At 28.1% G+C, this 18,703-nt stretch overlaps 1 protein-coding gene across 2 annotated transcripts in view; it reads right to left on the reverse strand.

The window, feature by feature from the left end:
* The window catches only part of LOC132933963 (tyrosine-protein kinase receptor-like), a 418,129-nt gene that overhangs the window by 56,952 nt on the left and 342,474 nt on the right, over window positions 1–18,703 (reverse strand). For both annotated transcript variants that reach the window (XM_061000235.1, XM_061000236.1), the window contains exon 8: window positions 4,661–4,827. In XM_061000235.1, the coding sequence (XP_060856218.1) occupies window positions 4,661–4,827 (167 nt within the window). The remainder of the gene's footprint in view (window positions 1–4,660; window positions 4,828–18,703) is intronic.

Consider the following 18,703-nt stretch of genomic DNA (forward strand, 5'->3'; position numbering starts at 1 on the left):
GCCATACATGGCGGTAAAATATTTATCGGACATCTTCAAAGGGTCGGTAGTCAAGTAAACTTATACTCCTTTTGTGCACACAGTCCCCATTGTGCACTCTTATTATCATAATATTTTATAAATCCACGCACGTACAGACAAAGCGTACCTATTGTAAATTTGTATAATGCAATATACGTTTCGGCTTTTGGTGAACGTATAAGCGTCGGTCACCACTGATGAATAAGTAGGTACTTATTATACCTAAAAGCTAAAACTATAAAAAAATGATGAACTTAATATTATATCGTACATATCCTACACGCATGTGGTATAGATGCTCTAGGAATGGTGCCTTCGTACCAGTATCTAGTGTACTCATTATGGGCATAAACAGCTGACAGTTGTACCGTCGAATATAAAACAATCGGACGTATTCGAATGGGTGGGGTCCATCCCCCCCCCCAAAAAAAGATAACGTTTTTTCAACATAAAAAGGTTAGATTTAATTTCAACCAAATATTTTTTTGGACTATAATATGACCATTTTCCTCTAAATATTAAAATATTTAGCCAGCACCAAAGAGATAGTGTTATGAACCGTATTATAAAGGAAAATTAACAGTTGATAACATCGTAAGCCTAATACGTACCTATATAATATTTTATTTATAGTTTTTAATAATCCAAAGGTAAATTCAATTTTTTTCGGTTGGTATAATAATATATTTTATCTATTTATTTTTTTTTTTGTATGAAAGAAAAAAATATGACAAAAAAATAATATAATTATAAAAAATTAAAATTGTTAATATGATACCTAGACTGGTATTTATGTTTTTTTAAGTTAATATATTATTATTATGACTTAAAAATATATTTACTATTATGTTCTTAATTTCTTATTGGGGAAAAATTGAAAGTGGAGAAAAATGGGCAAGATTTATTTTATTTTTTTTTTTTAAATAGATAGTGAACAAAACTGGTATCAATGGATCTTATTATTAGAAAAAACAGGCTACGGCTATTCAAATATGAGAATATGACAAGGTTATTATTGTAGTGCCTATATTGTACCAGAAACGGATCAATAATGGTTGCATAGGGTGATAAGGAATTCAAAGGTATTGAATATCTGCTGCTACTATACATGCAAACATATTTGAGAAATTGAAAAGACATTTTCTCGATTTTATTAACAATCCCAAAACAATTTACAACTATTTTTTATGTTCTATACAAAATTATTTACTGAATGACAATAAAAATAAATTGTCATTCGTTAAAGGAAAATTCTTCAAATTTAAATTCTATGCACCAACGCAATAGGTAACGTAGTAATCAGTTGGATGTACTGGTGTTTGGAAGTTGAAGGGTTTTATCGTTATATTAAGTGTGTGTATATATGAAAAAATAAAATATTGCCTGGAGTGGCACCGTAGTCACACGGTCGGTTTGATTCATAGCAAAGTGCAAAAAATGTGTGTGGTTCTACGCGATCACCATTTTCTCGTGCTATCATCCGATTACATCATCCGGTTTCCAACTAGGTCCCACTCCACTGGGAGTGAAGACCGCACATGTCTCCTCTTGTAGAAGGGGCGTAGTATCCTGCATATAGTGATATATTATTATACATAGATAAATAGATCACGTGATCTCTCAAGTGACCACTTGTGATAATCATTGACAAAGGCATTGAAGACGTTTCAATGAACAAATAAAAAAAATATATTTAAAAAAAAAATTCGAAGTAGTTGTTAGGAATTCAATAACCGATTTAAAAATAAATAACGATTACGTATAAATCACTAGGATAATGGTCAGGAGTATTTTTAAGGAGGGTTTTTTTTTGACATTCAATCCACAACGGTGGACACAGAGCATTTAATTGTGGTTTCATTTTAAAAATGTTCAAAATTATTTAGTTACTAATAAAAATAAACCAATATCTCAAAACATAAAATGATTATGTTTGGTTTTGGAACGTAGCAAATTAGCACCTATATTAGTAGACTTTACATTTTATAGTATATTCAGAGCCTCACGTTAATCCTTATGGTGACTAGGTGCTAATATTTGCAAATGCCTTTTTCGTCCTCCTCCAAATGGGTGGGATAATGAAGGGTACAGGCGATAGCAGAAGAAGTGTTTATATACAGTGTATACTGTGAAAAAAATAATAATTTATATAGTTATCCACCAGAAATTTTTTCCTAACTACTTACATCGAAAATCATTTTATCTCAACATATAAATTACAGGATAAAAATATTTTAGTACCTATCATACTTCATGTATTTTAGTATAACCAATACATTTCAGAATATGGATTATTGATATGCGGGTGCAGCTTTATAATTTTATGAAAGTGATATACCATAGGAAATACCACCTTTGACCTTGGTACCCTTTATCAGTTAAAATATAGTAGTTGCATAAGTTAATACATTTGCATAATATAATATTATAATAATATCTAATAAGTACGAGCGAGCTAATATACTAAGCATGTTAAAGGTAAAATAAGGTTAAAGGTAAAAAGAAATTGAGGACGGAGTATAATATAAAACGTTCAGAGATCTATATTTTTCACACTGTTATAAATTAAACATATTTTATCCTTTGACCGGTTCCTTTTGAATAAATTAAAAATTCCAACAGTGTCATTTTCTGTCTATATTATTATTATTATTAAATGAATACGTCTTGTAGTACAACTTTACTGTAATATTAGTTACGTAATATTTAACATAATATAATAATACAAATATTCAAATGTATTAACCTATAACACACCATCATATTAAACTGAAAGACGATGGTATTGACATGGCAAATATTATAAGTATTTACAACGCTGTAGTAATATCTGGTATTCGTGACCAAAACAAATACATTTTTAAATAGTTTTTTTTATTTTTTTTATCAAACGCAACCTTTAAGAGATCTTTTTTTTTAATATAATGGTACATTAAACATTGCCATTGTACTTTCAAAGCCTGTTTGATGACATGAACAAACAATCTACAAAATAAAAGAATTCCCAATACCAATTTAACTTATTGCTCGAATGTTAAACTGTAAGTTCATTTATTTTAAAGATTATTGTTTAGCCCTGAAGATATAGAATACTAGTAATCAATATAGACAAATAGAGCTTGTAGTAATTTCGACCAAAGCACACAATATAAATAAAGTTTTTTTTTTAAAATTATACAAACTTAAATGTTATTCCATAAATAATTTTTAAACATTTCAAAATCCGTCTATAATAACAATAAAATCAATCAAAATGTAGTTATCATTAGAAATAAAATTTGACATATAATATAAATTTAACAATATGTAATATAATAAATTTGCATCATTTTTCGAACGAATAGTTATATTTCTTTTTACACTGCACCTACATTTTATAATTTAATATGATATTTATATATATTTTTATAAACAAAGAAGATCATTAAAACAAGTAGGTAGATTTGTCTTTTTTTTTTTAATTTTATGAAATTAAATTTTGTAGCTAATTGGTTGGTTCTAAGATCTTATAAACGTATAGATATTTTTTATGAATAGCTATGACGTAATCGAAATATTATTGTTTGACGGGCACTCATCACAGCCAAATTTGAACGTTTATTCACCTCAATGCTATTATAATAACGAGAGTAACAAATTTCAAAACTAATTTTGTATTATGGATTCAAAATAATCGCTAAGTTAAAACTGGTAGACTGTGTCTTTGACTGACATTTTGGACAATTATGCCCATAAGCGAATATTTTTCAGTTTGGAAAAGTGATTATTTATTATATTAATAAAAGGCTACTATGGATGTTTGATTTGACAAAAACATAAACTTATTTTTAAGTATTATTATTGCTAAAAACTTTACCAGAGAAACTGACTAACGACAGGAATGTACCAAAATTGCCTGTATATTACGCCGTGTTACAATAGTTTTTTTTTAAACCTAATTGGTTAATAATATACTAAATATTGCTCATAGCAAGTCACCTAAAATATTGATGTATGGTGGGAAAAGTATGTTCAGTATGCTAATAAGATACCCGTTTTATTGCAGGCACCAAAAGTATTGAAATTTCTTACAATTTGAATCGGTGCATAGCAAATTATAAGTATTATATAATTGATGACTCAACAAATAGTATTTTACTATTATTTTTTTTCTAGTTTCAGTCGTAATTATATAATTTATTTAAACATTTTTCCGTTCTACAAAATCAATCCTTATACTCATGAGTTTTACAAAACATGTAATGTACTTTTACAACATCGGATTGTATAACGTTATTCATTTTTTCCTGATCAACGTTAATGAGTGGTATGAATAACGGTAGTACAAGTATAATATTAAAGTATATTAGTTATTTCTTTGGAATAAGTAACATTTAGTGATGCAGGAAAGTTTAGTGATACAGGAAAATACACAAATTACGATTGATTTTCAAAATATAGTATTTTAAGTGGTTCTGTACGATATGAAATTTATTCATTCACCCAAATCTTCAGAGCTTATTTTTATTCTTATTTAACGTTAGTATACCTATTACCTACATCGTATCAAAATAATCGAATATAACGAGATTGGTTTTAGATGGATTTTGTTTTATCAGCAAACAAAAATAGTGATCTGTCATAGTGTAAAACAACTTACCTGGTTGTGATGTTTACTAAATAAACAACGGTTCGAAGCCATGTATTCCCATAAGTCCCGAAACTCCACCATAATCTTCTCACACGATCTACCTCACCATGGGCCTCGACCAAATAGAGTCCCAAAGTACCGCTATGTGAACCATACTTGTGGTAAAAAAATGATATCTGAAAAAACAATTACAAATATAATAATTTGTCATGACGTTATATATTATTTTAGTCCTTAAAAATATAATAGTAAACATGTATTTACCTACATCGCTATTGTATCTTTTATATTGGGTACCTAATTATATTTTGTTTTTTTTTTTTTTAATAATTTAGATGTAGTTATTAATAATTGCACGTTGTTGATTCTAATTTATTTTGATTATTCTACTGTAATACCATAACCATGTACTAATGTTTTGAATAATATATCTTACAAAAACAAAGAATGTAAGATAGTTTGAAATAAAAATAAAATTCACAAATATTAAAATTTTAATATCATAATAATAAAAATGTTATTTTATCATTTTACAATATTTTTTATGTAAGTAATATAATTGTTAATTTAACATATATGAACAATACCGTTGATTATCTACTATCTACGATATATTTGTCCTAACCAAATTGTATTTATGATAAAATATGAAATAAATTCTCAGTAAATGTATAGTTAAAGGGTGTTTTATAAACTATTGTAAATATTAAATACTTTTTAAATTTATGAGTAGAGTTTTTAAAGTACTTTTTTTTATACCAAAATAATGTGATTGAATCTAAAATACTTTATGAAAATTGAACTCGAATAATATTGAATAACATTATGTATAACTAAAATAATACGTCTAGACTGAGTCGTGACTACATAACATAATAACAACTCATACAGATTTTATCGACTATATAGAAACGACTCAAAAAGTCAGCATTTTGAAGTGTTTGAATGTCTTTTGAACTAATTTTTATGTAGACATTAAACAATATTAAATACAATATCCTCAGAAGTTCATATTATTGTAAGGTGAATACATATACATTTTATATAGGTGATATATACATATATATATATATATATATATATATGATATTTATAATGGAAAAAACAATTTTGGAACATATTAGAGTGTTGTACTAGTTTTAATATACAAGGTTTTCAAAAAAATTGGAAACACTTTCATTACTGTTTGCATATTTTTATAACTACAATAACAGATAACTCTGCTGCACATTTATTAAGCAAAATATGTAATCAGCTCATTAATTATAATCATACTATCGTTTATCAGTCCTAATTAGTGCAATGGCTGTTTCCAAACTTTTTGAACTCTCTGTATAATTTGCTAAAAGGCAACCTATTTGCTGTCACAATATTATAGTGATTGGTGTAAAAACAAATAAAATAACTCCATAGTTTTATGTGAATAATAACTGTACCTATAATTGTATTTAAATATATATTATATGTTAATGAGATACGTGTCCAAGTGTAACCGTCGGATGTCACGTAGTAGTACTGCATTTTCTATCGTTTGCAGTCAATCCGTCGAACTCTTCTGAGATAAAACCACCCCATCGATACCCGAATGCTATCCAAACACACACGTGGTTCAGTCAGAATTTCTAATCATACAACACAGGCACGGAAAATAAACGAAAAGTCGGTGCTTGAGAAACGACTTCCATTCAAAGGGTTTCTTCTGACAATTCGCTTTATCAGTACGCTGTCTCGTTTCCCACCTCATACCGCAGATCTTCTTGCGTTTCCCACAATACGAGCAGAGCTCGCATTTCCTACGGTTGTCGAGTTTTTCGCAGTTTTGGCGTATTTTCTTGCGGTCTTCGAGTTTCTTGTTGGATGTACAGCAGATATTCCATTTATTAAGTTTATCGCGGTTCATACGGTTCTCTCGTTTATCCTTGTTTTCGGGTTTCTTGCGGTTTTCGCGGCTTTCCGATCGCCTGGTGGTCACCGACACGCCTCCATTACCACACTGCTGCCTTCTCGTTCTTTTTATTCCGTCGCGTATGCTGTAGTATTCCATGCGAAGGCCGTCATACTTGTTCAGCAGTACGGTCGAAGATTCACATGGCCCGCCCACCTGATCCAGATCCTTGATCAACTTCTGCGCCTTTTTGCACAGCTGTGCAATTGCGTCCATGTGTTCGCTGTTCGGAACATTGACCGATATCTTTGCCAGCTTATCCATAAGCCGCTGAGCATACTTGGCGATCAGAGTTTTCATCAAAATATCGTTGGCGCACGATGAACGGCCCGTCCGCAATCCATTGATCTTATTGTTGCTTTCAAAGTCCGAAGCCTCGTCGTCTTCTTCTTCGGAACAAACTTTGGCCAACGGTTGTGTCTGCCCTCTTTTCATCATTTCTTTTTCAATCCTGGTCAGCTTCTGTATGTTTTTATTGTCCGAGCACATGGTGTAGTAAGTGTGTTGTTGTTTAAATGTGTTTTGCTGATAAGCACGAGCATGGAGCCAATTTTGAGATATAAAATATATCGTTTTACATTTTGTTATTTTTGAACCACCACCTGTTGGCATGGATACGCTTGATTATCGGCCAGCGTGAATATGGACATGTGTAAGGAACTTTTAAAAATCACAACGTACATATTTTGGTGAAGAATAATTTTTGTTTCTGATGTTCCTCTGATACGCAAGCTGGATCAAGATACCAACCAGATTCTCTTGCTATCACATGATACACAATCGGTGTGCAATGCTTTAAAATAATTATATATTATTAAAATTTATAATGCTTACAAGGTAAATTAAAAAAAGACGCATTTGCATACTTGACGATAGAAGTATTTAATTAGGTTCCACATAATATTTTTGATAAACATTTTTATGAATTGATAATGTAACGTGATTAGAATTATAACCGTTTAGACGCTCTAATAATTTGTAATTTTGTTATAATATGCTATGCTGAATTATATGTAACTATATGAGTAGAGTGCAAATTATGTATAGAATTATGGAAAGGTAATTTTGTAAATTTTTATTGGTAACCATGAATGTGAAATATTATCACATAAATTACATACCTTAGTGAAATCACCTATTAATAGTATTTTGATTTATCAAAGGCAGTTTTATGGAAAAATGTAACCAAACATTTTTTGTAACTTAATACAGTAAAAATGTTAGGTATATATGATTAATGTTGTATTTTAAAAAATGTTCATATTTTTGTTTATAATCATTTAAAGTCAAAAAATGTATGATATGCATTAAAATCACAAGTATATTTTGCAATTTATTTTTATTTTTTTGATTACGGTTTGATTATTTATTACAAGATTCTTCATAAGTTTTATTATTGTAAATTAATAAAAATATAAATTGTAGGCACTTGAAACATTCCACGGTTTAAATAAATTATAAATGCTATATTATACTGGATGACCTCTCAAAATATCTGAACTGATATAAAGTCATTTGTAGGAATTTTAAATATTCAATGTTTTTTCTTAAAGATTTTTATAAAAATGTTTAGTCTTAGTCAACAGTCTTGAATATCGAATAGAATATTATGTCACTTAAGTGGTTCTTATAGAAATTTAAAAATATTAAAAATACATATTTACGGATATTTTGTATGCAATATAAATGTTTTACAAATTATATTTAATCGAAAAACACAGGATATTTAATTACGATGTGACCATGGTGTGTGAGATGACGCAATATACATACGAATTCTGTATACACACAATACATGTGCACAAACTCACAAACATTCTACAGACCTACTCACATGCTCTACTGGCAATGTTTATTTTACACCACCATACATAAACTTACTAGCGTATCGTTCTTCCTTGACATTTTGTTCAACCGATACTCACCAAAAGTAGATGGCATGGAATTACCAAGATCTTGTATAACTGTATAAGGGTTAAACGAAAATAACTCTACGACATTGTCCCTTTGTAAAAATCTCAAGACACATCTCCCACGCCTGTACGCATTACGATATATTTTTTTGTTCAAACGAGTATTTGCCAAGGTGGGTTTACACTAACAATTAACATAATATTGTTTGGGTTATTCAAACGTCCGTGTATGCTCATAGAGTTAACTATTTTGTACATATAGATCAAATTCACTTGTTATTTTATAAAAACGAAAGTCAAGCTCACTATATTGTTTATTATTAAGCTGTAAAATCGAAGTATCTATATTAGTGTTTAGTATATTATTATAATAAATGCAAGGGTCGTATTTAATATTTGTTTTAGTATAGATAGTTATTAGGTAGGTATAATAACTATTTATGAAGTCGTTGTCAATTATCTCTGTTAGATATTTAAGAATAGTACAGTAATAGTAATATCACAAATTACGTGAACTTAATTATTTTAGACACATTCAGATCTCAACCAGTAGGTACCTGAAAAAGTATCATGATAGAGTTGGGTGTATTCTAGTTTCTAGAGTAGGTATTTCTAAATATTTTTTATAATTAAGGTTTCAAGCTTAGCCAAAAATATTAAGTCTTCACCTTAGTTATTAGAAACATCAAATCTATACCTCATCAGAAATAATACTTAGGTACGATAAAAATTTGACAAAATATAGACACATAAACGGTGATCGTATTGCCTTATGAATTCAGTAAGTGAGTGTGTTAACTGATATTTAAGTCGAATTATCATACATACATAATTACCATACCTATTACATCATATTGTATTTAAATACACCTAACAGCGATATTGAGCATCGACCACTACTCCCTGAAGACATCTCTACGTACGAAGCCGCTTCATGCATTGGACAATTCCCTATTTCAAGCAAAGTGAGCGAATTCAATTATTAATATATTCATAAAACGTTTGATTGTACTACCATTTAATACACGGATTATAATTCAGCAGTTTTTAGAAGAATCTTACACGCACCCTTTAGAATAATGAAAATAAAACCACTAAACGATCTACGATGACACCAAAACGCGTTAATACCCATATACACACCCATCGTTCATCATATCGGATTACGTACACACACGCACCCTTTTTTACTTCACCGTTTACACGTGTAACATGGTAACAGGGATCTTCGGACCATCTTTCATCTATAAAAGGACCTAAGTAACTGTTCACGTCCACGGTGTCCCTTCACTCATACGGATGAGTCATCGATCTCCCTGCACGCACAAACCGTGTTTTACTTTCCACATTTTAATGGGCAAGCAATACTAAGCTATTCACTCTAGTATTACAATTATTATAATATTCTACTATGTTTGTTTAATATGCGATTGAGTGTTACAAATGTTGACAATATTCGTCACAATCATGAACATTTCTGAATTATTTTGTAGATAGAAATATATAATGTTTTCATTTTTAATAGCATCGGTACTACTATAATAGTAGCTACTAGGTCGCTCATAAGTTTTTCTTCCAGAAACTTAAAAAATTTCTAAAATTCTAATTCTAATATATTTTATAGACATTGCAAGTTAAAAATGCGAGTGTGAAATTCGACATGAATTAATTTATTTTGTCGCAAATAAAAATATTATATAATGCATGTGGGCTTGAAACTTGAATATAATTTACTGAACACTATGCAATTTTCAAAATATTTAGATTAGTTTTCAGCTATATTTTTACCAAGAACATATTATGCACACCGACTTACGGTATTCTGGTATTGAGTTTTAATGTGATAATAGTTAGAACGTTATACGAAACAATATTAGTATAATAATTAAAATTATTGCTACCTGAATAATATATGCGATTTATTTTCGCAAAAATGAATTGACCATTGTTATTTATTTTGAAAAACAAATGACTTAAATTAGGCTACCCACATAAAATATACCTAATAAGATATCTTTAGAAATAAATAGTTACCTACAGACCGACATGGGCCAGAATCGTTTTTCGTAGACAAAAATCAAACATTAAATTCAAATTTAACTAATTTAAATTTATATTAAAGAGACTTACTCAATGACGAATTACACTTGACACTAACTATACAGAAGAGTGATTTGCCTATGGTTTTTTAATTTTATATTTAAAATAAAAATGTTTTTACGCAATTTTAAATACTTAATAATCAAATCATACTCTGCTTATATCAACTTTAAACGCGTATATGGTATAGCTAATCAAAAAGACATACAATTTATGTGTGTCATACCGACAGAATATCTCTTGTGCCAATAAATACAACAAAAAAAAATTAAGAAAAAACCGCAGGGTATTATATTAATAATTACAATATTATGATATCCTAGGACTTCAAATAAACCCATAATAATATGTTATATTATTATCAATTCCATGTTAATAATATTAGATAACTTTGTAATATTTTAAGCGATTGAATTACGTTTCATCATAATATAAAAGTGATATTATTATATTAGTTTGTTATAAGTATAAAATATGTATAGTATATTAGTATTCAAAATAATAAATTAAACATTTTAAACTTTATATTCGTTGTGTTTGTGTTTGATATTAAAACTGAAAGCGTTTTACCTAATTAAATAAATTGTTTAGTATAGATTGGAATAATATTGGTGAAGCGTCGGTAAAGATCCGGTAATATTATATAACTATGGATACCTATTATACATATATAATATATTTTAAAATATTATTATTAATTAATAACCATCAATATTATCTCAAACACTGATACCAACTTATGGATTGTTTTAATTTAAAATATTTTTCAATTTTACTATAGTAATACCTATTGTACTATAATATCGCAAACACGCAGAAAACAAATTTATAATCTATTTTGTAATCATAAATGTGAACAAAAAAAAAAGCTTAAAGGAAATTACCAAATATTAAATGTCTATTAAATAGACCATTAATTTTAAAATGCAATTTATCCGTGATGGTTTTTAGTACCTACGGGTATATACGTATGTATATATATATATGATGCACTAAATAAATGAATGACATGACATGGACAGGCGCTTGAGAGAATATCAGAAAATTAAATCTCATTCTTCTGTATTTCCAATCGTATTTAAATGCAATGCAGCTTGAATGCAAACACAGTTGCCGTTCTTATTTCCAATCGCTTACGTTAATATTATTATAGTAGCTAGCAAATCAACGTGTGAAAGTCTTTATCATATTGACTGTACTTGTATGGACCACTGTAATTTTTTTTAGGCAAACCGTCCTATATGACCGTCTTACAATATTGAACTAAACAGCGCTATTATCACGACATAAAAAATATCATAATACGATGGTATATAATATCATTGTATGTTATGGGACGATTAATCCGAACGTATCTAAATTGGAGTAATGAAGTGTTATGTACATTTATTTGTTGATTCTTAGCGGAGCGATGAAAGTATTACTTTTACAATGATGTGTGTTTATATTTAATTTTTTTTTAATTACGTGTGTATAGATACACTGCGAGTAAGTTATCAGAATAATGCTTCGATTTTCAAGTTCAGTATCTTATACTTTAGAATGGTCAAAATTAAAAACGCCTAGAGGTTTTCCTAAGCGTCGGGTAAGACAACAAAACAAAATTTTATTAAGGAAAAACAGGGGTTATTAGGGAAAATCCGTTAATGGCATTTAAACAAAACTAATAACCGTAAATAATTTACATTTTTCTGGATGTTTATATCACCATTTTCCATACACCAGTAAATTTTCAAAATATTTTGACACTTCTTACGCTATTTATAGACATAAGAAAATTTCGATTTTTATTAGTTTTTTTTATATTTGAAAACATTTTACATAAATAATTAGAATGCTGTTAATACTATTGATACCTATCTAATGGTCAGTCATTAAAAAATACACCACTATTAACTTACAACATAACAACACAAAATGTCAATGAATTAATATTTTAATGTATAATTTCGTGAACGTTTATCAGTTTTACTGAATTGTTTTCCCTTTATTTTATAAGACTAGTAATATTTTAAAATAACATCTCTAAAGGACCATCTGGGACCACTTCCCAATCGATAAAGTGTCCTTAAGAAACGTTTAAAGCACTTACGCTACGCCCCAAAAAAACCTAAATCGCTCCACTCCGCACAACATCTAAAATCATACTGTACAACAAAAGCAGCTGAGTCCAGGGTCTAAAAAGTGCTAAAAATAATCTACTAAATACAAAAATAATAATAATCAACCCGTGTCATGCAAATAGTGTTGGTTTCATTCAAATTTGAACTACCTATACGTATTTGTTGCAAATAATTGCGTTTACAAATTGTTTTGAGCATGAAAAAATGTATTGATGATTTAGTTATAATATAAGTGAAGAGATGTAATGTCTTTATTTTAAATATTACTGATTCTTAAAATTTCCCAATTCGAAAAGAAATATCTGAATTCGCAAATTTTTTTTTGGCAATTTTATATGAATACTGAATAAGAACTACGATTATTTTACTATTTATGCACTCAAAATGTGTTTTGATATTAAAATTTCACTTGTAATTAATTATATTTTTTTCTCCGTAACTTTGAAAATGTTTTCAGGCTTACCTGACAGTAGGAATATGTATTTATATTTTATAAATATTATAATATATATTATTTAATTTAACTAATTAATTAATTAACTAACCTCATTAACTAAAATTAATGTAATAGTTACAGCTTTGAATTATACTGATACTCATGTTGGTTTAAATAGTATTTTCCACGTAACAATTACCACATATTTTCTGATTTTAGTATTTTGAATATTAACTTTTTTCTTTATTAGAAAGGAAAGGCCCAATTTTTGTTTTGCATAACATGCCAATGAAGTCCGCGCTCGCTTATGATATAATGGTTATTATATTATAATGCTTATTCTGACTATAAAATAAAGATACAATTATTTATTTGACATTTTTGATTGAATATTTTGTACTCGAGTTTAAACTTTTGCAGCCTTATAATTAAAACATAAAATGTTAATGGTATTCACCAAAATAATTTTGCGTAGATCTATTCATAAATACTCGACTAAAGTTTTTCAAATTAAATGTGGTAACACCCATCCGCCATCACTCAGTGCTTAAATTTTATTTTGACTACCAATTTGAACTGCTGTGGCCTGATCTGACAGAAAAACAATTTTTCACATACATTTTCGAGGATCGGAGAAATTAGTCTAGGATACTCTAATTATTAATTAATTATTTATTATTTAAATTTATTTGTAATATTATAAATTGTTATATTATCATTATTAATAATATTTATTATAATATTTTTCATGCCAAAATTAAGAAACATAATTGCTTATCATAGTCCAATATTTTTATACTCAACTTTTTTTAAATTAGGGGATTTGCATTTTTACTGTTTTTAGACCACGTCATATAGCGCTAAATAAACTTTCATTGCTTTATTATAATATATTTTATATGAGAAAAATAAGCCAAAGAGATATCACACCCTCTTTAACCCCCCCCCCCCCTCAAATCATGATCACGTCACCATAGTTTAATAATCGAAGGAACCAATATTACACTATCATGCATACCTGCAAACACGATAACTATAACTCTTTAAGTATCTATGGAATATGAGCTGGATCATGCAAGACATAATATGCATAAAGAATAGAATATACATTCTTTATTCAATATTTTGTTATCAACCAAAACAGCAACGATTTACATAATTCGCCTGTACAGCGCCCAAGCTAGAGCTTAGAAATACAAATATTTTTCTTCGCCAATTATAAATGAGCATAACTATAATTACATATTACTCGATAATATTACTCATTATAGTAGTTTATCTCAATCAACACTCCACCATTTTTCTCAAACAAATATTGAAATTACAAAGCGACGTAAGCTTAACTGAACGTACAGTACAGTTATACAACTCTCGTTCACCTTACATTGTTATTGACAAGCTGTATTTATTTTACTTAATATTGTCGTTAAATTTATTTTTAAAAAAACGTGCACTTATTTTCTTGGAACGTTTTAGATTTCCGACACATTTTTATTGATGATATAAATATATTATTATTACGTTATAGGGCAGATGTATTAAAAATGTGCTTTGTAGCTCCCCAGAGGCATCGTGAGAGTTGGCGAAGGGAGCCACGTCAAAGAAGAAACTAAAATTAATGTAATATATAATATATAATATATAATATATACATCATTAAAAAAATAAATAAATATACTTACATTTTACATACATATAAACATTATGTTTTTTGTAATTTATAATTTTGGAGCTGTCAAAATATTGTGAAGGCACAAAGGATCTATGGTATGAAAAAGTTTGAATACCTCTGAGAGTATCAGTTATACAATAATTGTGAACGCCTTTTAAAATGCTAAAGTTTTTAGTTACATTAAAAAAATAATAGCTCTTTTACGACATTTAAGTTATTATAACCAAATTTAATGAAAATTGATTAATTATAGATATGCACAATGCGAGGGGAGTTGGTGGTCGACAGAGAGGTGGTGCTCGGCACTTCAAGAAATATTTTTCTGTAAATATTTACCTTCAACTTTCAACAAAATATAAGACCCTCGTACCTACTATATAACGCCATTTATTAGGCGTATTCATATTTAGGTTTTATATGACGATATTAGTTATTATTTGTTTAATTAATGTATACATTTTTTTGTTTATTCAACGCGTTTTTTGTTAAACAAATCTCTAAAATCGTATCAACAATACTTTTCCAATACAAAGTTATGTAAATATACGGTTTGTAAATTTAAATCATCCAAAACTTGTTTATCGTTAATACTAGAGAGCTTACTAAAAGCAACAGAAACGCAATTTAAAAAAATTACCAAGGTGCTCGTTTTTATATGTTTACACAACGTGTAATGACGCTTTGACATGAAGGAATGCAATTTCTTTTAATTAACTTTGTCTTAAACTTTTTGTAACACCGAATAAAGTTTGTTCAGGTCTGTTGAAATATCTGACGAACACTATTTGACATAATATACACAAAATGTTGTTATAACACTCGCATAAAATACGTTTTGATATAATAATAAGACCAAGGTATCTCATTGCATTGACTTATAGTATTGATTGTTAATTTATTATTTTTATCAGATATTTTACAAGTATGTATTTATTTTAAAGCACGTTTTCAAAAAATATATAATAATAAATCCAACATATGCATTTCGTAATGGAATCAAAAATCTAATAGTTTTAAATATTTGCAAGTATTTGTATTTTTCGTTTGCAAGTATTATTATATTTTATCATTATTTTTACTGGAACAATATTCAATAAAACAATTACTATTTTTAGTTCGGATTTATATTTTTTATAATAATAATTCATATCTTATGAATAATATTATTTTGGTTTTTCTATAAAACAATATTCATAATTGTCTTCTTAAAAATCTCATTGGACACTAAATATATAACTCAAATAATATATATAACTTATAAATTATAGTATGCAAATAAAAACGATGATGGTTACATCCTCATTCAGTTTTCACAGAAAATTATTTAAAATTTATGTCAAATATTTAAAATTGATTTCTGCGAAAACTCAAAACAATTTATTTTCAATTAATTTCCCGAGCATAATTTTAATATTTTATTAGTGCATTTAGAAGTATAATAATATAATATACAAAATTCAATGAAAATAAATAAAACGTTCTGTTGTTCTTTAATATTAACTGTGACAGTTATTTATAGTTTCAAAATATTTAAATTATTTATTTTTAGGTGTTTCTACGTGTTGTTTCATTTGAACGGGTGTGCTAAATGTAGTAATTACACAGGCAGACATTTTTAATCATGCAGAACAAGGTTGTATTTTTAGTATACAACGAGTTAGGGCAACCACGAAATTTGAGAGCGTGCTAAATTCCCGTTTTTAAGTTATAATATAACATATTATTATGTGTAGTGTATATGACCGTTTATATCTTTCATAAATAAATAAAAATTAATTAAATTTTAGATTCTGAGCGGAGCGATGAATGTATTGGTTTTACAATGATGTGTATTTTTTATTTGTGTCTGTCATCACATTTTAGGACATATTATTATGTGTAGTGTATATGACCGTTTATATCTTTCATAAATAAATAAAAATTAATTAAATTTTAGATTCTGAGCGGAGCGATGAATGTATTGGTTTTACAATGATGTTTATTTTTTATTTGTGTCTGTCATCACATTTTAGGCAGTAAAAATGTCTAAGTTTTCTTCAACAGCATTTTTACTTTAGGGGGTCAAAAGTATAAATACCCAAAAGTTTTCAAAAGCTCCGGGAAAAAGAAAAAAAATAATTTAAAAAAACGGGAATCGTTGGTGTAATTCTAAAACAAATGACCGTATACACATGCAATTTGCACTGAATATTTATATTAGAATTTTCTATACACCATACAAATTTCAAAATATTTTTTAAATTTTTTTTTTCTATAAATCTTAATAACATTTTATTTGTTGGGTCAAAAAGCTTGAAAATTTAAAACAAGTCTCCTAATAAATTGAAACAGTAGTTGTTGAAAAATATTAAAAATACCTAGTCACAATTTTGTTTTATAACCATTTGAATTTTGAATATTGACAAAATAAGTAAAAATCACGAAAATGTGCTAATTATTTTGAGATAAAAATTCATAAAAATTTCCTAAATTCTCGTTATCTCCCTATCATCGTCAATATCCTCTATATTAAGCTTTTTAACTATTATTTAACCACGTTTATAAATGATCGTAAAATGGGACGAGAACGATGACGATAGCTATTATATACTTACCTAGATATCTCTTTATAGATCCCTAAAAGCAAATATTACTGCTACATTGTAGTGCACATTGATCTATAATATATTCGTTTATTTTATATCATGTCCTGCCTTTTAAGGGCTTATGGAGTTTCTCCAAACTTAATAGAAACTTAAATATGCTTTTTTTCACAATAAACAATAGTTCGTAAACACCTCAAGGTTTTTTGCCAAAAACAACAACATGACATTATATTTTGTCAGAATCACGGTTATAATATTAATTACCAAGAAAAATGTTATTCAAAGTTTTTACCATGATAGAAATCTTATAATAATTGATTTTGCAAATCCGGGATGAACAGCATAAAAATATGTACCACATGGCAAATAGTCGTGTGGCTCTCACGTATTGTAATTTATGACAGAGAGCTATTCGCATAATATATGAAAACAACAATCACACATGAAAAACAAAAACGAGGGCATTGGTCAAATTACAAGACCATTGTTCTAGGAATACACGTTTTTATTATTCAATCTTTGTTCTATAATTCAATATACCACTATTTCATAAATCTGTGAACATTTAATGAAATTAATTGTGTATACAAATCTTGAAGAACAACATCATATTAATATATTGTGGTTGTTATAGTTGAACGACTCACTACACGCTGCTAAACACAATATTATTAATTGTGTCAAGATAAATGACATTAAAATTACGTTAATTATTGTCAACAATAATAACTTTAGACAATATCTTTCCGAGAGTATAATACTCTGACGATGTATTTTAATGCTGCACTGTAACTTTGACTGTATTATTATATTACTCGTGTTGTTAGAAATATTTGCTGTTGAGCGTTTAAAATCTTAAATGCAATCAAATTACCTACCAACAGTCTTAAAAGTATATAAAAATAAATATGGCTGAAGTGACTCGTTTACAGTTTATTATTATTACACTAGAGATCGGTGGTCTTGAGACGGAAAATATTATCCGATTAGTAATTTTTGTTAAGCTGATATTGTGTGATTAACGAATTAGAGGCACATGATATTGTGGTCATGTACAACGACCTCAAAGTATACGAAATATCCACAATGGAGTGGTATCAGAATAAAAAGAAACAAACAAGTTTACACTCCGCACAAACAACCTATAATTTTTTACACCAAAATCTTATCAACGCGAATGGTCAAACAACTAATCTGGTCATTGAAAAAAAAATTGTCTCGCTAATCCGGGGCCGAAACCCTAAAATCCGCTCTACGATCTCAATATAATCATCTCAT

Source organism: Metopolophium dirhodum, chromosome 1, assembly GCF_019925205.1.
Source record: "Metopolophium dirhodum isolate CAU chromosome 1, ASM1992520v1, whole genome shotgun sequence".
Lineage (NCBI taxonomy): Eukaryota > Metazoa > Arthropoda > Insecta > Hemiptera > Aphididae > Metopolophium > Metopolophium dirhodum.